General features: G+C 35.8%; 2 protein-coding genes across 2 annotated transcripts; both read left to right on the top strand.

Annotated features, from left to right (window-relative positions):
* Nucleotides 1–1,893: 1,893 nt before the first annotated feature.
* LOC115921385 lies at nt 1,894–13,994 on the top strand. The gene is made up of 6 exons (XM_030978823.1): nt 1,894–1,990; nt 5,696–6,016; nt 9,055–9,318; nt 12,757–12,783; nt 13,364–13,402; nt 13,987–13,994. Exons 1-6 carry the CDS (start codon nt 1,894–1,896, stop codon nt 13,992–13,994), a joined length of 756 nt encoding a protein of 251 aa, XP_030834683.1.
* A 2,096-nt stretch (nt 13,995–16,090) lies between these two features.
* On the top strand, nt 16,091–23,083 carry LOC105444281 (tyrosine kinase receptor Cad96Ca-like). Its single transcript, XM_030978299.1, has 11 exons — nt 16,091–16,201; nt 17,320–17,350; nt 17,812–17,882; nt 18,848–19,018; nt 19,391–19,495; nt 19,943–20,124; nt 20,377–20,481; nt 20,915–21,020; nt 21,629–21,725; nt 22,544–22,643; nt 22,822–23,083. The coding sequence occupies exons 1-11, from the start codon at nt 16,174–16,176 to the stop codon at nt 22,879–22,881; spliced, it is 1,056 nt and encodes a 351-aa protein (XP_030834159.1). The 5' UTR covers nt 16,091–16,173; the 3' UTR covers nt 22,882–23,083.
* The last annotated feature ends 3,842 nt before the right edge of the window (nt 23,084–26,925 follow it).

The raw sequence follows: 26,925 nt of genomic DNA, 5'->3' as shown, positions 1-26,925 counted from the left end.
CATCTCTTTATTAAATACACATCTGATATTACGTAAGGAGAGTATGATGAATAGGTTGGTAATATGAACCGACCTCTGTTGCTACGAAACATGAATAGTAAATAGTTCTCTATTATAGTCATATATTATGAACACATTTTCAAAAAATTCATGTCTATTTTCCCCTGCAATGAAAGGTCGATATTCGAACTAAAATGACAAAAACACATCAATACTGCCAAATGCACTCAGAATATTACATGCATATTCAAATGATCAGCACTTTCATATAAATCCTTAACACAATGGACATTTACTTGGTAATTCATTGATAATCATAATGACTTTTTTTCTTTTCGAATACCATCATTTGATTTTCAAAGTTTTCTAATAACGTAGTCACTTCAACAAAACCGGCATCAGACTTACTACACATACCAACATTTGTTTACATTAAGCTTGAGTGGTCAGGAACAGGTCGGTTTGGAGCCGGGTGTGAAGTCGGTTTGGCTGAAATAAATCTTTAACTAAAAGTTCAACTGTTAGAATAGATTGATTCAAGAATATTCAGATGGAGGTAAAAGCTCCAATAGGGGTCCTCTATACACAAATTCCCATGACGTTGCCCAGGGATAGAAGATTAGGCCTACTTTTCGGTTCGTGGTTTTGCGATCAATATGATTGTTATTATTGCCGTTTAATGCTTATAGCCCAAGTCAACTCCAAAAATAAATTACTTTCAATACAAGCAGAAAAATCAGACTAACCAATCAAAACAAGTTTGAGCGAAATCGGATAACTAATAAGAGAGTTATGAATTTTTAATGACATGGAAAACTTTGAAAATCACTAGACATATTGGCAACTCACTCATGAGTCTGTGACGTCATGTCCCCACTATCCACTAATTATTTTCTTTATATTGATGATATAAATTTCCTGTTTCCTCCTTAAGAATCTTATTTCTTCACCCCAGCATCCAAGTTAGATTGATAGTAATATGTTTTTGTGTGGATGCACTAATATAGAGTATTTTTTCCAGTTAAATCATGAAAAATGTGAAATTTGATAAAATATTTATATGAAAATCAATAATTATGAATATAAAATATTCAGAAAATAGTATAAATTCTTCAAAGTTCATAAAGATTTTGTGAAATGTCATGCACGCAATATGATACAAATCATATAACCTGGGCAAAGGTATGGGGAATAAAAAGGGAAATTAATGGGATTAAAGTATATAAAGCAATTGATAAATAGTGAGGACATGACGTCACAAACTGATTCCCATCTTGGCAATTTGTGTTGTGATTCTCATTGTTCCATAGTTTTACAAACTTTTTCAAAAATTCATAACTTTCTTTAATATTAGTTATCCGATTTTGCTCAAACTTGTTTTTGATTGGTTTGTCTGATTGTTTTGCTTTTATTGAAAGTAAGTTATTTTTCGAGTGGACTTGTCCTTTAACATGCTTTATTACAATGTACCTATTTTTTCTACACAACAACTCTTTTTCTTTATATTGTTTAAACCTATATATACATTTCACTGTATATTGTTTGTAATATCTAAATGTTTCTTAAACTCAATTCAAGTGAATTCAGTGTGATGAGAGTGACCGTAAAAAAGCCATTTATACACAGGTATTAATTTCTTCATTGTTCAAGAGTTATTTTCCTTTTCTAGCAACCAGTGGTCAAACGGCAACTGTGTCAGGTTTTCCCGAAGTAGCAGCTGACAGTACTACTGCACTCACATGCACTGTGAATGGTGGATCAACAGACAGGATTCAATGGATTGATGTTACTGGAGGTGGAACTCAAATTATCTATTTAGGAACCACCTCTCTCACTGATATATCTAAATACAATAATTTTGATGTGACGTCATTATCACCAACTGAATCTGTGATGACGATTGCGAATGCAGAAGTCGAGGATGATGGGGACTATAGATGTGTTCTCCCAACAGACCCCACTGGCGATGATATTAATCTGGTGGTAGAAGGTGAGCACAATAAATGCAATTTAGGCATGCAAGGTATCTTAGTCTTTATTTGAGAAAAGAAATCGGCTAGGTGAAGATATAGTAACAACACGATCAAACTATCAATTTGAGATTCGCAAAGACTTAGTGATCTCTTATTTCAAACATTCATAACTTCCTTACTATTAGTCTGATTCATTTCAAACTTTTGCCATTCTGTTTCTGTTATTCTACTGCTTTCATTCAAATCAACTTATTACAAGGGTTGATTTGCCCTTTAAGCAGGACTCACACTATAGAATTTTTAGGCGCGGATCCAGGATTTCTTAGTGGGGGGGGGGGCAAATTTGAAATTATGCGAGCCAAAAATTGGTACGTAATGGTGACCAGCAGTGACGTAATTCGGGGGGGGGGGGTGGGTGCAGGGAGGGGCGAGTTTCCCCCTCTCTCCTCCGCGAAACGCGGAAGCTTTTACGGTTCATTAAATCATTAGAGAAACAAGACGATTCGTTGTACCGTTCTCGAAAATAATCCTCGTCTGAATTCATTTTCCCCGCCCCCTCCTGCGCGAAGCGCGGACTTAAAGGTAATACAAAGTTTTGGTATGAGGTCATCAATTTGGTTCAAATGAACATATTTGAAGCATATGCGATCCTACAATATTCATTGATCGTTTTCGCGGTTGAAATCGAGTCTAAAGTTATGAAATTGTAAATAATACACTCTTTATGTTGTATAGCTCCCTCTCAAGGTCAAGATATTAATTAAGCTGTAAAACAATGTTTCTTGACTAAAATCGACCGATTAGCTTTTCCCGTTTGGAAATTATATCAGAACTACATATTCTGAAATTTTCAGGGTCGCAGCTACCATGGTTCGGCCTTAGGCGCTATTTGAAATTTATCAAAATTTACCGGGAGCACCGGTAAATTGTTATATTCAAATTTTCTCGAAAGCAGAAGTGTTTTAGGGGCTAAATTTTGCAGTGCTTGTAATACATCCACATGGGCATCCAAATATATCAAAATTGTAAAGAATCGCTATCCACCCAATTTTTAAAATTTCCCAAAACTTTGTATTACCTTTAAGATTTGACGTTTTCAATTACTAGAGAAAGAAGACGATTCGTTGTACCGCGTTCGGCCCTAATCCTTGTCTAAATTCATTTTCTCAGCCCCCTTCCGCGCAAAGCGCGGAATTTTTCACTTATTAGAGAATGAAGATAATTCGTTGTTCCGTTCTTGAAAATAGTCCTCATCTGAATTCAGTTCCCCCCCCCCCCCCGGCCCCTCCCGCGCGAAGCGCGGAAGCTTTTACAATTCATTAAATCATTAGATTTCGAAGACGATTCGTTGTACAGTTCTCGACTCTTAATTCCTCGTCTGAATTCAGGTTCCCTCTTCCCGCGCGAAGCGCTGAAGCTTTTACGTTTCATTAAATAATTAGAGAAACAAGACGATTCGTTGAACAGTTCTCGACTCTTAATTCCTCGTCTGAATTCAGGTTCCCTCTTCCCGCGCGAAGCGCTGAAGCTTTTACGTTTCATTAAATAATTAGAGAAACAAGACGATTCGTTCTACAGTTCTCGACTCTTAATCCTCGTCTGAATTCAGGTTCCCCGCCCCCTCCTGCGCGAAGCGCGGAATTAAGATTTGACTTTTTTTAATTATTAGAGAAAGAAGACGATTCGTTGTACCGCGTTCGGCCCTATTCCTTGTCTAAATTTATTGTCTCAGCCCCCTTCCGCGCAAAGCGCGGAATTTTTCACTTATTAGAGAATGAAGATGATTCGTTGTGCCGTTCTTGAAAATAGTCCTCATCTGAATTCAGTTCCCCCCCCCCCCCCGGCCCCTCCCGCGCGAAGCGCGGAAGCTTTTACGATTCATTAAATCATTAGATTTCGAAGACGATTCGTTGTACAGTTCTCGACTCTTAATTCCTCGTCTGAATTCAGGTTCCCCCTTCCCGCGCAAAGCGCGGAAGCTTTTACGTTTCATTAAATAATTAGAGAAACAAGACGATTCGTTGAACAGTTCTCGACTCTTAATTCCTTGTCTGAATTCAGGTTCCCTCTTCCCGCGCGAAGCGCGGAAGCTTTTACGTTTCATTAAATAATTAGAGAAACAAGACGATTCGTTGTACAGTTCTCGACTCTTAATCCTCGTCTGAATTCAGGTTCCCCCCCTTTTTTAAGGGGGGGGGGGGGGCGGTGCTTGTTTGGGGACCGCCCCCACCGCCCCGCTTGCTACGCGCCTGCGGTCAGATTAACACATTTTGAAACCTTGTCCGACCCCGGAAGCTCAGACGTTTAAGGCAATAAATTACGGTCAGATAAGCATTCAGGGGCCGCCTTAGGGCCCCTAGTGGGGTCGAGGCGGTGGAGCCCCCGGAAGCTCAGGGGTTTTAGGCATTAAATTACCGTCAGCTGAGCATCTAAGGGCCCGCCTTAGGGCCCAAGGTGGATCCAGGAGGCAGAGTCCCGGAAGCTCAGGGGTTTTAGGCGTTTAATTTCGGTCAGATGAGCATTTTCTTATAATCCTTATTATTTTGTCACACTGGCAGGACACTTAGGCGTGGGGTCAAGGGGGCGAAGCTCCCCAAAATCTGGGGTTTTAGGCATTACATTACCGTCAGCTGAGCATCTAAGGGCCCGCCTTAGGGCCCAAGATGGAATCCAGGGGGCAGAGCCCTGGAAGCTCAGGGGTTTTAGGCTTTTATTTACGGTGAGATGAGCATTTTTTTATAATCCTTATTATTTTGTGACACTGGCAGGACACTATTTGCCGTGGGGTCCAGGGGGCGGAGCCCCCCAAAATCAGGGGTTTTAGGCATTAAATAACCGTCAGATGAGCATCGAAGGGCCCAACTTAGGGCCCTAGGTGGAATTCATGGGGCAGAGCCCCGGAAGCTTAGGGGTTTTAGGCATTTAATCACGGACAGATGATCATATTTTGATGCCTCATTATTTGTTGACACCGGCAGTTAACTATTTTTTCTTTCTTGCTCTCTTTCTTTTTTTATTTCTCTTTAATATACTTTTTTGTTAAAGTGTGGGGGGGGGGCTCGAGGCTCCCAATTCCCGCCGTTCCTCGGGCCCTGACATGTAGGAATCTCAAGAATCACATTTCTTGTCTAGCTCTAAATTTAGGAATTTGTCATTTTCCAACAAACGCATAAAAAAGTATAATTTACTAAAAAGTGAGGAAAAATCTCGGAAATTATGTAATTTCAGCATTATTTGTAATCCACAATTATGGAATTAGAAATAAAACACGTTTGAATTTGATTTCCCCTAAGCCCCCCCCCCCCCCCCTTACCAGTACGCCAGTATCTCCTCTTTTCCTTTTGTCTTTCCCTTTCCTTCCTTCCAATTTTTTGTTTGATGGGGGGGGGGGGGCAACAGCCTGGGAGGCAAGACCCTTTCGGCCCCCCTATCTCCTTCTTCCCTCTTTTCTTTTCTTCTTCCTCTTCTTTCTTTCCCTTTCTCTCCTCGCTCGGCCCCCCTGGATCCGCGCCTGGGCATTTTATACTACTTGAGATAATGGTTCTTTTTATTTGCTACATCATTATATTACCTTTTATAATGATAACAAGAAAAGTATATCTACAGCTGATTAACCCCTTGTCTATATGAACCAGGTGACTCCTGTATACAAGCATATGGGAATGAGAGAATTCAGTAGTCAATGGGTTAAGACATCCGCCATTGTTTCTTCCTACTTCTAGTTGCATCTACTAAGACATTGACTCTGACTAGTATCGTGACAGACAATGTGGATATGTACGTAGCAACATGTGATGCTGTTGGAGGCAAGCCACAAGAGACTATTACATGGATTCTCAATGGAGTTACACAGACTGATGGCAATGGGAACACGATAGTTGATACAAACCCAACAGCTACAGCACCTTTATCTAACTCAAAGAGCGTGTTCACATTTCCTGCAACTCTAGAGAATTATAGACAGACCTTGGTTTGTCAAGTCTCTGGACATGATGTGCTTACAGAGCTGAATGGAGATAAATCTATAGATTTAGATATTCATGGTAAGTATCATTTAAATTTTGGATAGAAGAAGGCAAATGTTTTCATTGTTTATATCTGTTACATGTTTGGGATAATACAAGCATTTTCATGTACAGACAGTACAGTCAGTAAACCTATGTTTTTATTTAGGGAAATAAACCGCATGGAAAAAACGTTGTCCTCATACCTATTATATACAGGAGTAATTAATATTCAGATTTGAATGAGTATCCCAATAAACAGAACACCAAAAAGTAACCTCTTTTGGGAGTGTATTTTAAGTGATTTTAAAGTATAGTGCCTTTTGAACTAGATTTAAACGTTATCAACACGTGCCTTAATTTAAACAAAAAAGGTACTTCTGTTCACGTTTTCATCTAACCTAAAAATCACCAGTTTATCAGGCGACTGGAGTAACGTGATTCCATTTACCTCTGTAAATCAAGTGTTTATGACCAAATAACCACTTGACCAAGCAACGAGTTTTTTGTCAGTTAACCGATGGTGGCGATAAATACGTAATTATTTGGTCTTGTAAGCACCTTTATTGATTGGTTTCACAGGTTATCCAAGGTTGATGGTAATAATCACGTTACTTACACCGGCTAATCGTCTTATTGTTCTGTCCGTGAATCTCTGGTTATATTCGACTAGTAATTCTGAGGTGTCTTACACACCTCTTTAAAAGGTTTCAAAGTTACCATAAATTTCTTGGTTATGATCACGTGGCTCAAGCTGATTACTAATCTAAGCTGTGAAAACGTGATATGTAGGTGTGAAAATGAGTAATTATTAAGTGTTTTAAAACACCTATTTAAATGGTAGTCAAAGTTGCCAGCAGTTCCGCGGTAATGATCTCGTGACTCAAACGGAATATTAATCTAAGCAGGGCATACGTGACTTTTAGGTGTGAAAAATTAGTCATTATTAGGTGTCTTAAAACACCTATTTAAATGGTTTCAAAGTTACCATAACTTTCTTGGTGATGATCACGTAGTTAAAACTGATTTCTAATCTAAGCTGTGAATCCGTGATATTTAGGTGTGAAAAATTAGTAATTATTTGGTGTCTTAAAACACCTATTTAAATGGAAGTCAAAACTGCCATAAGTTCCGCGGTGATGATCTCGTGACTCAAACGGATTATTAATCTAAGCTGGGCATACGTGACTTTTAGGTGTGAAAAATTAGTCATGATTAGGTGTCTTAAAACACCTATTTAAATCGTAGTCGAAGTTGCCAGCAGTTCCGCGGTGATGATCGCGTGACTCAAACGGATTATTAATATAAGCTGGGTATTCCGTGTTTTCCATGTGTGAAAATGAGTTATTCTTGGGTGTCTTGATGGTTTCACAGTTACCATTTAAGTTCCGTGGTGATAATCCCGTGACTGTTGGCATATTTCTATTTTCACCAGTTGATAACTGACTGTTGGCATATTTTCATTGCACCAGTTGATAACTGGAGTGTGCATATTTCCAGTTGCACCAGTTGATGACTGAGCGTTGGCATATTTCGAGTTGACCCAGCTGACACCAATTCATTTGCATATTGAATATGGGGTGCGTGCAGATCTATGTTTTTTAAACAATTTATATGAATTTACAGCATATTTCTTAATTACTGATGATTTAGTTATATGCAAGTCATTTCGAAAATATTACAAATATAAATTACCAGTTATTATGACATTTCGCTACTTCGTATAAATAGTTAAACATGAATAAGGGAAACATTAACTGTGAACTAAAATAATTTCAATAAAGTACAAGTATACGAAATTTGTTCGATTAATTCAATTATGTAAGTCTACTTATTACCAATGCCCTTACATTGGAAATACAGACGTACCAGTATTGAAGTATTGTTGCTGTTCAACTGGTTGGAAGTTTTACCAAATGGTTCTAATGGCTCAGCTAGACCAGTTGAATTATAACTGGCCTGGATCAACTGGATCATTTAGCCCATTTCAATTTCCAGGGTTACCAGTTGGCATTAAATGGTTCATCAACTGGACCAGTTGCAACTAGCTTTCTCTTCTGGGATGTTTGCACCCCCCCCCCCCCCACACCCAACCCCCTCTAATCCCAAACTGCTTCCGGCGCGCCTGGACGTAATTATGGAAGATCCAAGACACGATGTTCAGAAACGGGATGAGAACGTCATTATTTTGGTTCATTTTTTGTGTAACATTTGCGTAATTATTGGGTTGAACGCGGGTTACAGCAACATACTTCCTCTTCGACGTAAATTTCACGTGAATGAAGAACATGATTCATCTCAAGTCAGCCTCGTAATATTCACGTGAATTTCACGCAGATATTTTGACTAAAACTATCACTAACGCTTCACGTGTTTCTGTGACGCGATAATTTCGTGTATGAAGATGTAATTTTATAACCAAACAAACACGGGAGTATTAGGTTTACAAACCATGGTCTCCAAGGTAGGGATAATCACGTTATTATAATGGTGATATTGCAGTGACAATTGCGTGATTTAGTGTACGTGTGTTTCAAGTTACCTAATGCAATAAACGTATTAACACATTTACGTAAATGTCCGGTGTTTGAAGAACGTAACTCTCCTCAAGTCGATACCTTGATATTGACGTGATTTTCACGTGATTTTGTTTATTGGGATAGCAACTATATTTTTATTTGGATAATAAATCGTGAAGATAAAAGATGCTCAGTTAAGATTTTATGCAAAATTTACTTAGTCTGGAGTTTTGAATGGTCATAGCCAAAATAAAAAAACTTTTTAGTAGCAGGCTTTGAAAGGTCCGAATTCAACCTGTTCGTCTTGGCCATATTAAGTTATTTGAAACCGCAGTATAAGGCGATATTCATATAGAAACAAACATTGAACAGTATGTACATGTACATGCACATGTATATATGGCACTGAGAGATCAGATTGGATTAAATTTAATCTACAATTTTTTTTAAAGCAGAAACCTTAGGTCTCCATTGAGGTGAAGTATCATACATTCTTTTAAAACTACTTAATAGCTTTAGATGAATTTAATTTTTCTCATTTCTCTCTTACCAACCCAGAATCTGCTGCTGATTTCACTGTCACTGTAGATTATGTAACCCAAGGAGCAGGCATCACAGTGTCATGTACTGCCCTAATCCAACCTAGCCCAGCCATGAGAATCTACTCCATATTCTCCAATGGCGAATCGATACATGAATCTATGGAAGGAGTCAACACTGTCTCTGTTTCAGATCCTATAGAGGGTACACAGTACACTTGTATGGCTGGCAATTACCTTGGAAATACAGCACTAAGTGCAGCAGTACCATATGACCCAAGAAGTAAGTCATTTTTCTTTATTTTGTGTACATGTACATGTATGTCACTGATGTCAGAGATGAGCATTTTTTGTCCACATCTTTTTCCTTTTTATTGTTGTGTTGGTAAGATGTGTTTGGTGTGACCTTGGGAGTGGAGAGAGGGGTGAAGAACCATCCAAATCTCGATTAGATCATTTCGATAAAAAGTGTGATGTTCTGTTCAACTTTAAATTGAAGTCTAAATCCACTTCCTAATGAAGGAATGTTGAGAAAGTGTGTACATGTTTGCGCATTTATTGATGAAGTTCAATTTAGTATGTGTGTCTTATTGATGCTTCATGTGTTGAGGTATAGTGAACTTTATTGTGCTTAATTGATGTGTTTATTATGATGTCATGATTAGTGTGGAATGATTTGATCTTGTTGATGTATCAAACCATTATTCAAACTCAATCAAACCATCTTGTTGCTTGGGTACACTTTTTCAATCTACAAGTCATATTTGCATTCATTAATCTTTTCTGAGTAAATCCTTTTTCTTTATGTCTTGGAGGGTTTAATTGTTTAACAGATGTGACATGTTTTTGTGATCATCTGCTGTTGTAATACCAGAAACTCTCATGGCATGAGACTTTTTTTGAAATTGTTGGTCATAGCAATTTTTACAGCAATATAGTTTTCAAGTTGCAAAAATGCACCTTGTTCACTATAGATAAAAATGTAGTCACGTGGCATGAAAGTTTTGCAAATATAGACCACTTGCGATATTCATGAAAGAGTCATGCTCATGCGCACAAGGTCTTTAGGGAAGTCTGGTGTACCGGTATGTTGAAATGACCTAAACCAACAGTTCAGTATTACACTATGATTGTCATGAAATACTGTATAACCCATGTACCAGACACAATCCCTGATAATAACCCTGTAAACGATCATCGGATCGGACGCCGATACCGATCCGATCAGGGGTGATTGGATAATAATTTCCGATCGCCGATCAATAAAAATGATCGGAAAAAAATCAGCAATTTTATTTTATTTTTTTTTAATTTTTTAATGCCATCTTGGATTATAATGCATGCCTACATTATAATCCAAGATGGCGGCCTGCATGTTTTGCCTCTTCTCTTAGACCAATATTATTAATTTTAAAGTCATGAAAAGGCACTAAATATCAACAAACATGGTCTACAACAACTCCAAATGACAAAATAATCCCAGCCATGAATTTTTGTTGAACATTTGATAGCCCAAAACTTATTTTTGTCATAAAAAATCAGCCAATTTTTTTTTTATCGATCTTATAAGCCTGAATCCGATGACCGGGGTAATAATATGTTCCGCGCCTAGAAACAAAGTATTAGGCGCATTATAAATGTAAGCTATTATTATTATTATCATTATTTATTTACTGGCTTATTAATCTGTATAGATTTCCCTCTTATATGAATGCAGTCATTGTTCCAAAATAAGCTTTTATTTAAACAGATTTTTTTAGGTTTCAATAGCCCTCCTTGTTTTCTATGTTCAAGTTGTGTTTAAAGTGTAAATCTGGAAGAGAAGTTTGTGTTGTAATGTAAAGTTAATGAGAGGAGGCAAAATGATGGGGTGCAAAAGGAAGTTAAAGTGACTGTGATAAGGGAGAAGATAAGAGAGAGAGAGAGAGAGAGAGAGAGTGCGAAGATGAACTGATTAGATGGGCAGCAGAGAGAAAGGAGAAAGAAAGAAAGACATAGGAAGAGGTGGATAGAATTAAGGAAGACGTTGACACGAAAATGGCTATAGACTGGGCAAGATGGAGAGCGGTAACGAGAACCCCCCCCCCCCTCATCTACCCATTGAGCACTCACTGAATAATGATGAAGTTGAGCTCAAGATATTCAAATTTGCTGTCAGAATTTGAATTCAAACCAGATCACAGATCTCCATTAAAATGAATTTACATGTACATGACACATGCCACTTACAAATATAATTGTTCATATTTGTGAAGTATATTATGGTGGTGTTGCAATACAAATCACATTATTATATACATGTGTATGTACATCCCTCATATACCCACCCTCACACATACATGTATGGGGGAGATGGAGAAAGAGAGGAATAGAGAGAGAGAGGTATAGATAGATAAAGAGGAAGGGAGAGAGGGAGAACCTAGAGAGGGGGAGAAAGAGAGACAGAGGGAAACAAAGAGGAAGAGAGAATGAGAGAGAGAGAGAGAGCTGGTGGAGGGAGAAAGAGGCAGACAGAAGGAGGGAGAGAGAGGATGAGAGGGAGTGAAATGGGGGGGGGGGAGACAAAGGGGAGGGAGGGGTGCGTGGTGACAGAGAGAGAGGGAGACGTACTGGGAGTGGTGAAAGCGAAAGGACTGCAGAGGAGGGCATCCAAGGAGCGGAAAATATAATTCATTTGAAAGAAATTGATTTCTTGACGTTGTGGGTGCATGTTGCAGGTGGTATTAAAGACCACTGTAAAGCCACATTAACATGTGGGAAAGGTTTCGTTCGCTACTTTGCATTCTCTACTGTCACACAAAATGTACAGTTTGTTCATCAAACCAGAGGATCAAACTATCCCACAAAAGTACAACAATCTGCATTTTACATTTTAACCTCAAATGAAATATGAAGCATGTTCATTTCTTGTTTGTCTCGAGGTACCTCTATATGCCCCCATTTCTTGTTTGTTATGCTTTTTACCTGCAAAACATATGTATGACGGAGCTGTTGCAAAGATATCTACAAAATGTACAATGATTTTTTTTGTTATCGAGTACGAGTATGCTTAAGTTCTCATGCTAATTCTCATTCTCATATTTCTTAGTAACAGTTTCGATTAATATTAAGCTGTGATTGATTCAGAGTAATCGCGACTCTTTATGATACAGGGCTCAGATCATTGATGTTTGATAACGGTAAATTCGCTTTCGTGTTCTGAATGATCTTGACAGAACCTGTTTTAGCAACCATACAGCCGTATGAGTGCTTTTAGAGTAATCCTCAGCCATCCATGTATTATGTGTAATTGAGCTTCGGTCGTGAATCGTTCTGAAAAGGACCCGTGTGTGAGAATTTTCATGTGATATACATAACTGCACTGTCCCATTGTAAATATAAAAAAAACATATAATCGGAGAGTGAATTAACTCTCGAAAGATACATCAGAGTTGTCAAAAATGTAAGGATTTGTAGCCATGAATATTTATCTTTTTAACTATAAATATTATTCATCCTTTTATTCTGAGTATGAGTACAAAGGTAAAAAAAGGAATGCACAAAACTGTAGCACAACTTAGTTAGTTATTTCCAAACATAGGCCTAGATGGAGTGAACATGAACTTAACTTAATATTTTCTTGGGTAAGATATTTCATGTGTCATGCAAACAGCTATTTAATCTAACATCTCCTGTTTTATTTGTTTTATTTTCTTTTTGCTCTTTTCCATACCATAAACAGGACCAACCACCCCTCCTTCAATGACCGGTATGTCCATATTTTTCTTTCGTTCTATCATCATTCATTTTATTGGATAAAGCTTTTTCATGTGTCGTATTGAATCTGGCAAGTAATGTTTTTTTGTACACACCAGGCTCTTCATACATTAACATTAACACCCTATATTTCTCTTTAAAACATACATGAAAGGTTCGCTTTTAAACATAACTTTGATACTAAATTGACTGTGGTAATTTAACTTGCTATTGTGTAACTTGTTAAGTATAAAATAAAATATTCTGATAGTATATGAAATGGATTTAGAAAGGACACCCTTCAGAGGTACATTTAATATGTTTTAATATATGTAAGTTGGCTTTCTTCGCTTGTATTACAGCAGCCATATGCACTTAACAGCAGGTGCCTTATAAATACTGCCTTCGATTTTAATCGTTTTAGACATATAATACTCTTTGAATATTTTTCTGTTGTTCTGTACTCTGTAAGCTTTAAAAATAGGATGCTCCGTGTTCTCTTTGAAACTGACAAAAAATACATTTAAAAATAAGTATCCTCCATATACAGTATGATAATTCTAACGTTTATGTATATGCTCTCACAACACTAGAAACAATTGAAACGGAAAGAACAACTACAAGTTCGTCAGGTGAGAGGAATTATTTTTGTGTTATTCTCATTTGTTTGTTTTTTTGTTGTTGAAATAAATTGAACATTGACATCTGTGTTGAAAACAAATCTTTGTTTGACTTACAAGAATCTAGCTTACTTTGTGTAATGATTTATTGTAACAAATGACTAACTTAATCTACCAAAGTTTGTTATTTTGAATATTATCTCTCCAAATTTAAACAATGATGAATAGGTGAACAATTCATTTCAATCAGATGAGGAAATTGAATGTATGACTTTCATTTGTTGTATATTGCTTTATTCGATGTATGCGCGTATTATGTCATAACGTTGACTTCAGAAAGTAATAGACAACATCATGCGGGGTAAATAGTTATCATGAATAAACACAAAGAAGTGACATTTAATGTTGAGTTTGTATACAACACCTATCCACTCTTCATATTACCATCTTAAATAGAACGTGAATGAACGGAGCTTACATATAGGGAAGGAACAAGCTTTAATTCACATAACAATTTAGCAATTCGATTGGAGTGTAAACTGAGACTTTCTGTTCAATCTTAACAATATAAGTAATTTCATCACTTTAAGCACCAGATGAATAAGCCATTGTATTAAACTATGCCATTGCAAATTATGATATGTGATAAACAAATATCAGAGAGATCAATGTCAAAGGATGTGTATTCATCCAAGCAATGTATATTGTTCCCCTGTTACTTCAGCAAATATTAGCCTACAGTATATTTGTGAACACAGACCAGAGTTCAAAGTCCTGTTTAAGCTATGATTGTAGTGAGGCATCATATACAGAGTGAGTCAGAAAAAAATCACCCACTTTTTAAAAGTTGTATTGTTTGAAGTATGAATATTTAATCATGGGTTTCATGATAGGTCTTGATAGAATTATCCTCCCAGTACATTTAGGTACCATTTTCATTTGAATCTCTGCATGCATGACTGAACATTAGACAATCTTTACAAGATTGCCAGATCTCACTTGTGCCAAGTTGCTAGGTGAGGAATAAAATAGTGTTTTGAACAAAGACAGCCAGACAGACAAAACACAACACACGCACGAACACACACACACACACACGCACACAAATGAGCGTTCCATTCCCGACAAGGCCCACCAAAACTATATAAGAAAGAGCTATTATTATTATTATTAAAACTGTTACTTTTTGTCGGGAAATTTTCTTCTCGTACGAAAAATTGAGTTGCCGCTGTCCATGATAATGATGATGATGATTATGATAATGATGATGAAGATGACAATGATGATGATGATGACATGATGGTGGTAGTGAATGTGTACTAAAGGGAAAGATTGTCAGGGTTATGCCACTTAAACATTCAGCGATCGATCTTGATAGAAATCAATGCTTAATCAGAAAAAGGGAAGTTATAAAACGATTGTCAGCGTGTGTGTTGTGTGTGTGTGTGTGCGTTTGTGTGTGCGTGTGTGTGCGGGTGTGTGTCTGTTTGACTGTCTTTGTTCAATACACTGTTTTATTCCTCACCCAGTAACTTGGCGCAAGTGAGATCTGGCAGTCTTGTAAAGATCGTCTGATGTTCAGTCATGCATGCAGAGATTCAAATGAAAATGGTATCTAGATGTACTGGGAGGACAACTCTATCAAGACATATCATGAAACCTATGATTTGATATTCATACTTCAAACAATACAACTTTTAAAAAGTGGGACATTTTTTCTGACTCACTCTGTATAGTAGGTGAAAACGCATTTAACAAAAACTGTTCCTCAATTTCATCAGGAGGTTCCTGTTTGATCGCAATGAATTAAATCGGGAATTCCCCTGATTATTTATTTGATTCAGTATCTGAATAATATACTACTATAGAACGAATCAGGGTTGCTGTTGGTAGAATGTGAACTGATTTTTAAATCTTAAATTATTTCATATTTAGAATGAAACTGATTATTATTTTATTTGTCACTATTTTTTTTTTTTTATGGCTTAAGCACGTTCGTTATTGTATATTTTAAATTACAGTTATTGGGTATAAATTTTATTCTTAAAGTTGTTATATATCTATAGATACCTGTTTGTTATATTATTGGTATGTGAATTTACATTTGCTTTGACGAATTTTTTTACTGGTATTTTTCCTCAGTAATATAGGGTAAGAGTTGCAATTGGGTTTTAGGTAGGGTTTAGAGTAAGGGTTAGGGTTGCGATTTGGTTTACGGCTAGGTTTAGAGTAAGTGTTAGTGTTAGGGTTGCGATTGGGTTTACGGTTAGGTTTAGATTTAGGGTTAGTTTTAGGATTGCAATTAGGTTTTAGGTTAGGTTTAGGGTTAGGGTTAGGGTTTTCGATTGGGTCTTAGATTAGGTTTAAAGTAAGGGTTAGGGTTGCGATTTGGGTTTTAAGTTAGGTTTAGAGTGAGGGTAAGGGTAAAGGTTGCGATAGGGTTAAAGGTTAGGTTTAGAGTAAGGGTTAGGGTTGCGATTCGGTTTCAGGTTAAGATGAGAGTAAGGGTTAGGGTTGCAATTGGGTTTTAGGTTAGGTTTAAAGTAACGGTTAGGGTTAGGGCTGCGATTGGGTTTTAGGTTAGGTGCAGGGTAAGAGTTGCGGTTTCGATAAGGTTTTAGGTTAGGTTTAGGATAAATCTTGTATGAAACATTGCTCATCATTTAGAAACCACACCAGGTACATGTGTGCCAACTGGTCTGAGTTCTGGGGCTTCTGCAGGTATTGCTGTCTTAGTCATCCTGTTAGTGGCTTCTGTTATCATCAACATCATTCAATTCATCATGTTGAGGAGACAGGAGACCAGACCAGGTGACTATATTCATCAATTCTAATAGAATAGTTGAAAGATGGAGTCAGAACAAATAAAAGCTATGTAAATGTTTGTTTCATGATTGTTTTACCTGATTGCTTAGAAAGTAGGTGTACGCTTGTAAATACATTGTAATCAACCACAGCAATGACGACTTTAAAGGAATAGTTGAGTTCTGTTGCAGAGGGCGCTACACAAAATAATTTTTTGTGAGATAATGAAAAAATGAGTGTCTAATTTGAAAGAACATAATATTTAAATGACAAAATCATCTTTATTTGATCAAAATCGGTTCAGAGACGGCTGAAATATAACAATTTATAATACTTGTGTACCTCCACAAATATTAGACATTTTGAAAAATTTGAAAAAAACCGTTGAAAAAAACACGAAATAACGCCTTTTACGTCGTATTTCAGCCAATGCCGATTTTGGCTTTTTTATTGGCATTTTCGTGTTGCTTTTATTACTCACAATTAGCCGGCTCATGTATTGTTATTTTTAATTAGATAATTAATTAACGGTCACCATGTTTTTTTAAAAGTGGAGCTGACTTGGTATGATCCTATTGGCTAAATTTCACACATTTTGGGGTCTAAAATTACCTTCATAGCAATTTTTTGTTCTAAAAGGGCACTATAAATGTCATAGATAAGAAAAAGAGCAATAACCATGCACTTGAAGGCATTTGCGGTCTGAAAACAGAACTCAACTATCCCTTTAAGTCTTCTCCAATGGACTTTGTAATGAGGATACATGCCTTATCAAAGCACACACACACACTCGTCAGTCTGCAAGAATCTTCAACTGTGAAGGAGGTAGACTTAACCCAAAGAAGAAGAAGAAGAAGAAAGCGCATGAGCATATTGACTTGGTATTGCTTAAAGAGATAAAGGAAACATAATACCGGAAGTCGATAGCGAAAGTATTTTTTCTTGCACATAATAACATCTATCGCCTTCCTGAATGTATTTACCCATACCATATCAACACCTCAGGATAGAGATCCATTTACTTTAGACTAAAGTTTACTTCCTTGTTGATAAATTTGTCATATACCTATTTTATGCATCAAAGTTTCTATATTTGCTTCTTCCTCTTCTTTTTCTTTCTGCAGGTTTCGAAGAGTCATCGAAAACCGTTTCTAGGTTAGTATTTAGCAGTTCGAAATATTGAACAGAAAATGAATTTATAATTGATCACACAAACACATGCGCCCACTCGCACGCACGTTCATACACACCCAACAATATTCGGATGTAATATAATGTGAGAAACCACCAAATGAAAGACGATATAATTTATCATGGTATTTGTGGTTACATGTTAAATATGTTAAAAAGAGAGGTGAAACTTAAGTTTGTATCTATATGAAGCTCTTCAAATTCAAGGGTATTGAATACTAGTCAATTCGAACGCAGAATGAAGATATATTTCGCAAAGTAAAAAGGATTGGCTATTCACTATAACACATAAAACGAGCAAAACTGCTCCAATACGAGTATTTAGAAATTAGTTAGAGATGGCTATGAGATGGCGCTGTACAATATACAGTACACTATCAATATAAACGCCTTATTAAGAAACATCCCACTGTTTTTTTTCGCAGAGAAGGAAGAAACGTATCCCATGAGGCAAACGACAACATGGCGTATGAGATGATTCAGAACGGAGATAGAGGTGAGAAAATCTGTAAATTCGTCCCAATGTTTATAATGAGGAATACTACAAAGAAAAAACATGCAATAAAATTCATCCAATAAACAAAAAAAGTGGAGATACTTATTGCTTTGTATGTTGCCAAACAAACATTAACAACTCTCATAATTTTACAAAATTAATACAAGGTGAGTTCTGGTTAAAAAAGAAGAAAATGAATTCTCACAGAATCCAACGAAAATTACACTGAATGTTCAAGATTACAAATGTCATTTGCCAAACAATTTTGGTAGAAAATGTGTACTGGCTGAGTAATGAGCATAGAAACATGAGGAAATCAAGGTTGGTAGCCCCGACACCATTTGTGTAGTCCCATAAACATATTTCTGTGTACAGTGCTCGGTACTTTTATACCAAAACTGGACCAAATTTATTATTATTTTGATGACTCCAGAACTTTGCAGTACACACCAATACTTACATGCTACATGATCAACCTTTTCTGATCCATTCCAAACCTTTTCTTTCACAATGCTATCAGATGACCCAAGCTCACCATTATCTGTAATAATGTATACTAAATGATGATCATTTTGCCCTAAACTGTACAATAAATCGTAAATATCAATGAAATTATTGTATTTAAATTATTCCCAGTATAGTATATTTTCCAAAGGAAAGGTTATGAGCTTCGTTATTCTCTCTGATCAGATTCTTGCTAGGCCTACTAAATTGACTGAGGTTTTAAATTTTACCTTTACGCTATTTTTAATTGCAAATTCACCTCCCCTCCCACAACCACACACACAATTATAAATACTTTTATGGTGAATACTCTTTCACTTTCGTTTTATATTTTGAAAGAAATGTAGAATAGATTATCCAAGGGTAGCCTTATCCCTGTTTTAGAGTGTGAAAGATTGCTTGTATTTGATTTTTCAAGTATTAGAGTATTTTTAATAATAACCAAATTTTTGTTTTGATAGCATACACATCTCTCAAACTCGGTCCATCCCATTCCCCCATCATTGCTCCTGAAAACGTGACGTTTTTCACCAGACTCGGTTCAATCGGACGCGGTGACTTTGGCGGGGTATGGAAGGGAGAACTCCGCTCGAATCGATGTCTAGTAGACGTTGCTATCAGGCAGATTCCAGGTGAGGTTTTGCCAATGAGTAAAAAAAATACCGAAAAGCAAATCGCTTTGATGAATATCAATGTAGCCTAAAATCGAACTTTACGAGATGTTGTGTTATCATTGATGAACAGAGATACCATCAGCTTCTAGAAAGTTATATTTTAGTAGGACCCCAACAAACGTACAAAGTAACACCACACACAAACACACGCACACACATATATATATATATATATATATATTTATACTGTATTCACTTGTTTACACTGTTTTCACTCGATCTTATTAACGTTGAATGATTGACTTGTTCTGCAATGACTTTAGCCCACCACTTCCTTCGAAATTGAAAGCAAATATGGTAGTTATATATATAGGATGTATCTTTTCTTAGATCAAGTGACCAAATCAAAGAACGTTCTTCAAGCTGTCAAGGTCCTCTCTGAGGTACCGGATCAACCGAATGTTGTCAAGTGCCTAGGATATTGTCAAGAACAAGGTAAAAACACCTCCGCCCGCAGTTACAAAGTTTCTTTTTAATCTGCTTAATTCAATACATATTAATGTCAACATTAACAATTTTACCCTAATTTTTTGGAACGACCTTTGCAAAAGTCACTATAGCTAACTTAGAAGGGCGTGACATTTAGAGCAATTATCGCAATCAGTTGAATAAGAGTTATACAACAGTCCAGTAAAATTAATGATTAATGTAGAGGATTTTCCCGAACAGTAAATGGAGATTGTGCGCACAATGTGTGCGGGCAAGTATTGAATCTCATAACCGGGGTAGTGGTATAATAATAATAATAATAATGTATAAAGCGCTTAGAGACATTTGTATTATGAAAGCTGAATATTATATAACATGATGTCTAATGAAACATAATGTTACATATCAGTTTCATACGTAATAGTTTCAATTAACGAATTGCCCATGATGCAGGTGGCATTCTGTATGAGTTCATCTCTGGGGGTACCCTACTTACCCATCTACAGACCACAGGGGTGCAATCCCAACCCACATACGGCAATCTCAAACCAAAGAGGGTTCGTATCGATGAAGGTAGTCTACTCAACCTGGCTTGGCAAATTGCAAAAGGGATGCAGTATCTTGCATCAAAGAAGGTAACCTGATTTCATCACTTGCAATAGAAGAGAATTAACAACAGATTAGGGGGAAGAGAGGGGGAGCTAGAGGACAAGGGGATGAGAATTAAAAAAGTGGAAGAGGAAAGTGGAAGAATAAGAGAGGAGGAAGCCAGTATAGTACGAGGATGGTTATAATGATCAAAGGTGAATGAAAAAACACCCAGATTTTGTAATTGTTGTTTTCATTTATTTATTTATTTTATCATTATGTTTTTTGTTTTGTTAAAGATCATCCACGGAACTCTCTGCGCTCACAATGTGTTACTACCTGATAAAAAGCAATGCAAGCTATCAGATTATGGACTATCTTTATCACTGTTTAGCGACAGAGGTGTGAGTATTATCACCTTATTTAATGATTATATCATCAGCATATATATAGATGGCACATCTTTAATGATGACCACAATATATTTAATCGACAAAACATATCGGAAAATCTTAAAACTACCAAAACGTAACCATAAAATTATGAGTTTCATGATTTATCACGTTAGAAATGTCCTCCCTTAAAGTGTTTAACCCATAATCATGGTATATTTATTCACCCCGATTATCAGCAATTTTATTGCCGTGGTGTTTGTATAATTTTGGCCATATGCAATATTGTTTTCGTAGGTATTTTTATATCTGCTTGTTTAATTGTGAACAATTAAGCCATTGTCTGGTAATCAGGATTTATTTTAAACCATGAATATATGATTATAAACTCTAACTTTAAAGTTAACACGATTTTTAGCATTCTTTATATTTTCCAACATCTCAGAAACCAACAAGATGGAGTTCGCCTGAAACCATGGTTACTGGGGACCAATCAACAGAAGGAGATATCTGGTCTTTTGGTATCGTCTTGTGGGAAATTGTGACATTAGGTGAAAAAATAATGTTTATATCTCATATAATTTTGTGTACCATCTTAAAGACCATGAAGTTCTTTACGTAGGAAGCCTTGAGAGCTTTACTGCTGTTCTTCCTCAGGTCCCTCCCATTATTATTACCCTTGCAATACCATTGCCAGGTGGGTGGAGTGGAAGGAGAGTGGCAAATATGGATTAATGTTTTGCCAAATGAAGTAAGTGCCGAGTTGGGATTCGAACCCTTAAACCTTAAACCTTATGAAGAAAAGTGAAATAAATCATTGCACTTAAATAATAAAAATAGATTATGACTAATACTTATTTGATGCATTTTTTAGGTAAAGAATTCAAGCGACTTATTCCCCTCTTTAAGACTCACCAATAATATTTGCGATTTTTTATTTTATTTATTGCATTATTCGTATTCAAATACACAGATATGAATAACATTTAGTCTAAATTTGTCCACCTAATTCCGCTTGTACTATCAAGGGTTGATGAAAAATTGTATATACATGTAAATGCTAGATACATATAATTTCTCTCCATAGCTTCAGATGTCACATATTCGTATATTGAAAAAAATGTTTTATTTTTAAAATTATTTTCTTCTATTCTTTCAGGGGCGAGGCCATACCCTAACATGACATTTGACACTGTCCAAAAGGAGGTTGCCAATGGTTACCAGATGCCACGCCCTCGCCATTGTGGACAAGAAGTGTACATATTACTATTTCAAGCGAATTGTTCTCTAAATGTCATAATTTGACTCACTAGATGCAATATTTATATTTTCTAGATTTCATGATGGTGTTTTGTATTAAATGCAGATATGTTTCCAAACAATAAGAAAGACGATTACACTTGATTCTGCTATCTTTCCTTTGAATCAGAATCTGAAGCTGAAAAAAATACGTCTCAACACTCAACAGAGAAAATGATAGAATGATAAAAACTCATAATTTGTTAATTTTGTAGAAGGGGCACCAGTCCACAAGATCTTGATCTGTTTTGGTTGCCCCTAACGATATGTTAACTTTATGCATGTATATGATTATGTCAATATGTTTTATTGTATTGTACTATTTTCTTGTTATATCGTTGAATAAAGATGAATGAATGAATGAATAACATAAGACAAGGTGATAGTGATAGAAGGAAAAACAAAGAATAACATAAAACAAGGTGATATAAGAAAGAAACAGAGAATAACATATTAAGGAAAGACAGAAAAAGAAAGTGATAGAAGGATATAAACAAAGAATATCATAAAAGAAGGTGATAGAAGGAAGAAACAAAGAATAATATAAGAAAAGACATAAAGAGAAAGTGATAGAATCATGATTAAAAAAATAGGTGTAGTAAAACGCCTCGGACTGGGTGCGCACATAAAATAATGAAACAATAGTGATGAAATTGCTGTTGCACATAAACTTTGAATTTGTCGGAATTTTGTATTTGTCTTTGTATTAGATTCAATTCGGTAGTTCTATTAGATTTTTATTAAATAAGGATCGACTCTTTTTCGTATCTTTCAGGTATTCGGTCATGTCAGGTTGTTGGGAGAAGGAAGCTACAAATCGGAGTAACTTTGATCAGATCCTCAAGAGTTTGGAAAGGATTCTAGAAAAGACTCATGTAAGATGGACTCAAATTGCCTTATTCTAACATGTCTAATGGAGAATTTAGTTTCCTTATTACATATCCATTAGTATTATTCCGATTTTTAACCGCAGTTCAACAGGTACCATGAACAGAATTCTAGCCCAAAACCCAATAATTATCCTTGCAACATTTTTTCTTTTGATTTTCACAGAATTACCTGTCTCTCAATGACTTGGATGAAGGATTGTATGCGTCTACACTGGACGTGTGAAATTAAGCCTTGTTCGGATATGCAGCGATGCGTCTAAATCTTGTACTCTGTACGATGGTCGGATCAGAGCCAACTGAACTACAATAGCATTATAGGGACTAACTTGTGTTAAATTTGGCCAAGAGTGCTGAATCAGGCTATCGGAATACATGTATCACATATGCATTAAGTATATGTCTTTTTTGAAAATTATTCCTTTTTTTTCAAGATCATTTTGTAGAAATTAGAAGAGAAGAAAAAAAAAGAAGTAATATTTAAAATAGCTAGAGGTGCAGCTTTTAACAAAAAATATGAAATTGTGGATATCAAGAGGTCCGGTGTGTAGCAAATGATCTCGTACATTCATCAGTACAATCTCATGATTTATGAATGTTAGTGTTATTTCATAGCATTATTGTATGTAGATGATCACCTATTCCCTTTCTTCTTTTTTTCATCACCCCTTCCTCCCTCTCTGTCTCTCTCCTCTCTCGCGCTCTCTCTCTCCTTCTCTTTCTCTCTCTTTTCCTCTGTGTCTCCTTTTCTTTCCCTCTCTCTGTCATTTCATATCTCTCTCGCTCTCTCTCTCTCTCTCTCTCTCATTCCCTCTCGCTCTCTCTGCCTCTTTCTCTTTCGCTCTGTTTCCCCCTTCTAGCTTTCTCTCCACTCTCTCTCTCGCTCTCTCTCTGTCAATATATCTCTCTCGCTCTGGCTCTCTCTGAACCGTCATCTATACATGTAAAACATATACGTCTCATTTAATACTAGTCTCTCACGTGTGTATAACCCCCATGAGTTATATAGAATTGCATAAAGATTGTGTACTTGTAGTTGTATGATTCTTAGTGCTTTTTTACCATGTAAATACTTTATAAGAACATTGTACAATTCAGCCCCCCCCCCCCCCCCCGGGCTGTGATGCATAGCTTTTTAAAAACTAAACCATTATTAAGTTCTTGTTTTTGTTAATGACTCTTTCTTGAGTTTCAGCGCATTCCAATAAGACATCGAATTCTTAGATCGCGAAATTTCCAGATGCTTTGATGATAAACTTTTTAGTTAAAGTGACTCGGTAACATTGTTGAAGGTTGATGAAAAAATTGCTAATTTTTGTATCAAATGTTACTTATTATATTCCTTCTACTGTACTAACTCTCTGTCATGCAAAACAAAAATCCAGAAACAATTCTCAAACCACAAAAATATCTATGATTTTCTTTGAAGGCGTCACTATGCAATACCCTCTAACAGTGAATTCTCCAAATTTTTGAATTTTCCTAACCGTTTTCCATGAAAAAAAGACATAAAATATGCTAATAAAAATCTTTCAACACTTAAATGTCTGGAATGGTACGTAGAGCCAATTTATTGCCTTGTGGCGATTTACATTCACCTAAAATGTAATTTAATTGTAATAATACAGTTGGGAGAATTAAGGAATCGATCAGATCAGTTTTTCCCGATTTGTATCATTAATAATGGTCCGTTTTCACTCAAATTTTCAAATTATCTTAGCATTGAAGTCACTACCTCAGCACCACTTTCTCCCATCTGAACAATGTTGCCAAGTCCCTTTAATGAACCAATTTGTATTCAAAAACGTTGATGGCCATTCGGTACTAATTTAACTAAATAAATTTGTGTAGAATATGAGAAATCATGGATCGAATATCACATTTCCTAATATTTTTACAAATCTCCAAGAACTTTGGTCAACCCCATCACACATGTGTAAGTGTACATGCGTGAACGTGTGTGTGTGTGTGCGTGTGATTGTGTGCCCTAGATTTTATGCGCGTTTATGTTTGTGTTGATTATAAATATGAAGGGTACTATAATGTGCTAAGGTTATGTCAATGCATTTTCGATGGTAAAATGTGACAGTATGGCTTTATGATGCTTTTTATGTTATACGTCGATTACTTGTTAAAAAGTTTCATGTGAAGGAATCAGTTTGTTTTAATTTGCACATTCTATTTATACAGAATGGATACACATGTTACATATTCAAGGTGTTTAAGTATATAGCTCAGCAATGACTAAATATAGAAAGTAATTGCCAGTCTAATTTATTCCTGGCCATAACGTTTTGGAGTGTACATAAAGTTATTTTACAACTCAACAAAACTAGAAAAGATCAAAGAGATTCTGTATTGAGACATGTGTTTTAAAAAGAAATCAGAGAAAGCATAGAAATACAATGTAGCAGAAAGGAAAGTATACAAACAAAGGGAAAATACATGTATGACTTCAAAAGGAATGGTTGAACTTCATTTGATAATTTGACCGATATGTGTAAGTTAAATTTGATGTTGTAGTTATCTTTTCTGTTATTTGTGTAAGATTTATGTTCTATTGATGTGTAAGATTTGAATGTGAAATAAGTCCTCTAATGAGGCAATTATATAATTTCCGATTTTTGAAAATGTTTTGATATAATCACTTTCATGTTTATTGCGAAACTTTTATTTAAGCGTATTATAGCAAAGGCTAAAAGGAAATCGCAGTTTTTTTTTTATAAACCTATTCAGATTTGATAAAGAAATGTTGATATAATTTTGAATGTATTTCATACTGCTTTTTTTCATAATGTACTATTAATGTGAAGTACTACTATTAACTTTTAATGTACTTTTGACACTGATGATTTATATCAAACAGACGATGATTTGTCAAAAGATCATTATATTATATCCAAGACTAGGCCTATTACAAGTCTAATTCTCTTACACTTTCTTAAGGCCTTAACATATTGATACAATATATGAAATATTACTGAAGCCAAACGTAGATATGGCAAATATAGAGTAAAATAAATGTGCAGATGATTCAGTTTTAGTTCAATCTGTCTCTTAAAAAAAAAATAACCAAGGTTCAAACTTTGCAGTCTGTACTTGTTTTTCTTTTTATTAAAGGCAGGCTTTACTACTTCAGCTAGAAGGGATTAGACCACCCAGCGAGCCAGCGAGGTCACTGTGGCAGGTGGCTATCTCATTAACTCAGCTCTCATTTAACATAAGAAAAAGAGGATCATGGGGGACCAACAGGCACCGATTGGGGAAGTTTTCTATATAGAGGGAGCAAGTAGCTACAAATAGGACAGCGTGCCTTTAAAGAACGTACAAAATATGCTTATGTTATGTTACTAATATTCTATTACGAAATAAACGATAATAAAGAATTAAGACAACGTTTTTGTAGCGTACACTTGCGTAACCGTAATTGCAATAGGGACATATTGGAAATATGTGTGGGAGCTTATATGATTACAAGGAAAGTTGGACTTTTGGGTCAAAAGGTCCCTGTCTGAAAATTTCTATACCAATAAATAACTTATCATTGCACGAGTGAATCGTCAACATATACCATAATATAGGCTCAACCGTCTACCCTCCCCATAACACTACAAACTTACAAAAAAAAGACTTTTTAAATACGAGAGAGAAAGAAAGAAAGAGAGAGAGAGAGAGAGAGAGAGAGAGATGAAGGATGGGAAGGTAGCGCACTTTTACTATATATAACAATCCATTTAGGATACTATCAGTTATATTATACCTCGTACATATGGTAAATCTACCAATTCAAATCAACTAATATCATTACAAATAAACATTGGCGTAGGGAGAGAGGAGCGGTTAGGGCAAATCGACAAATCATTTATTTAAAAAGTATTTAATTTTGGAGCTCTCTCAAAAAATTAAAAAACTTTTTGTTTTGTTTTGTTAAGGTTCAAATTTGAATTCAAACAATATCTAAACAATGTTTTCCTGAATGAATCGTATACAGCTTCAGTAAATGTTATAGTTTGCGAACATTTCTCTTTCTTTTCTTTAACTTGTAGACAGAGTTGTTAACAGTGTTAAGAAACACTGCGTCTATTAATAATCGATGGAGCGTAGTGATCGAGCGAGATTGTATGCAAGTTTGTATGTGGGAGCGCTAAAAAATTATGATACATAGGTGTAATGAAAAATAATTACATGTAACTTGTTTTGTTCACGCGAGTCCCCCCCCCCCCCCAAAAAAAAAATAAATAAAAAAAAATAAATAAAAATAAAATAAAAA

The sequence above is a fragment of the Strongylocentrotus purpuratus genome, unplaced genomic scaffold (genome assembly GCF_000002235.5).
Source record: "Strongylocentrotus purpuratus isolate Spur 01 unplaced genomic scaffold, Spur_5.0 spur5_scaffold_1, whole genome shotgun sequence".
Lineage (NCBI taxonomy): Eukaryota > Metazoa > Echinodermata > Echinoidea > Camarodonta > Strongylocentrotidae > Strongylocentrotus > Strongylocentrotus purpuratus.
This window is presented reverse-complemented; position numbering and strand designations above follow the sequence as displayed.

Excerpts from the sequence above, each read along its gene's own strand:
- LOC115921385 (XM_030978823.1), top strand. The coding sequence starts at position 1,894 with ATGACGATTGCGAATGCAGAAGTCGAGGATGATGGGGACTATAGATGT. Across the intron at positions 6,017-9,054 it reads TATAGATTTAGATATTCATG|AATCTGCTGCTGATTTCACT; the intron begins GTAAGTATCATT and ends TTACCAACCCAG. Across the intron at positions 12,784-13,363 it reads CACCCCTCCTTCAATGACCG|AAACAATTGAAACGGAAAGA; the intron begins GTATGTCCATAT and ends TCACAACACTAG.
- LOC105444281 (XM_030978299.1), top strand. The coding sequence starts at position 16,174 with ATGTTGAGGAGACAGGAGACCAGACCAG. Across the intron at positions 16,202-17,319 it reads GAGACAGGAGACCAGACCAG|GTTTCGAAGAGTCATCGAAA; the intron begins GTGACTATATTC and ends TTCTTTCTGCAG. Across the intron at positions 20,482-20,914 it reads CACTGTTTAGCGACAGAGGT|AAACCAACAAGATGGAGTTC; the intron begins GTGAGTATTATC and ends CCAACATCTCAG.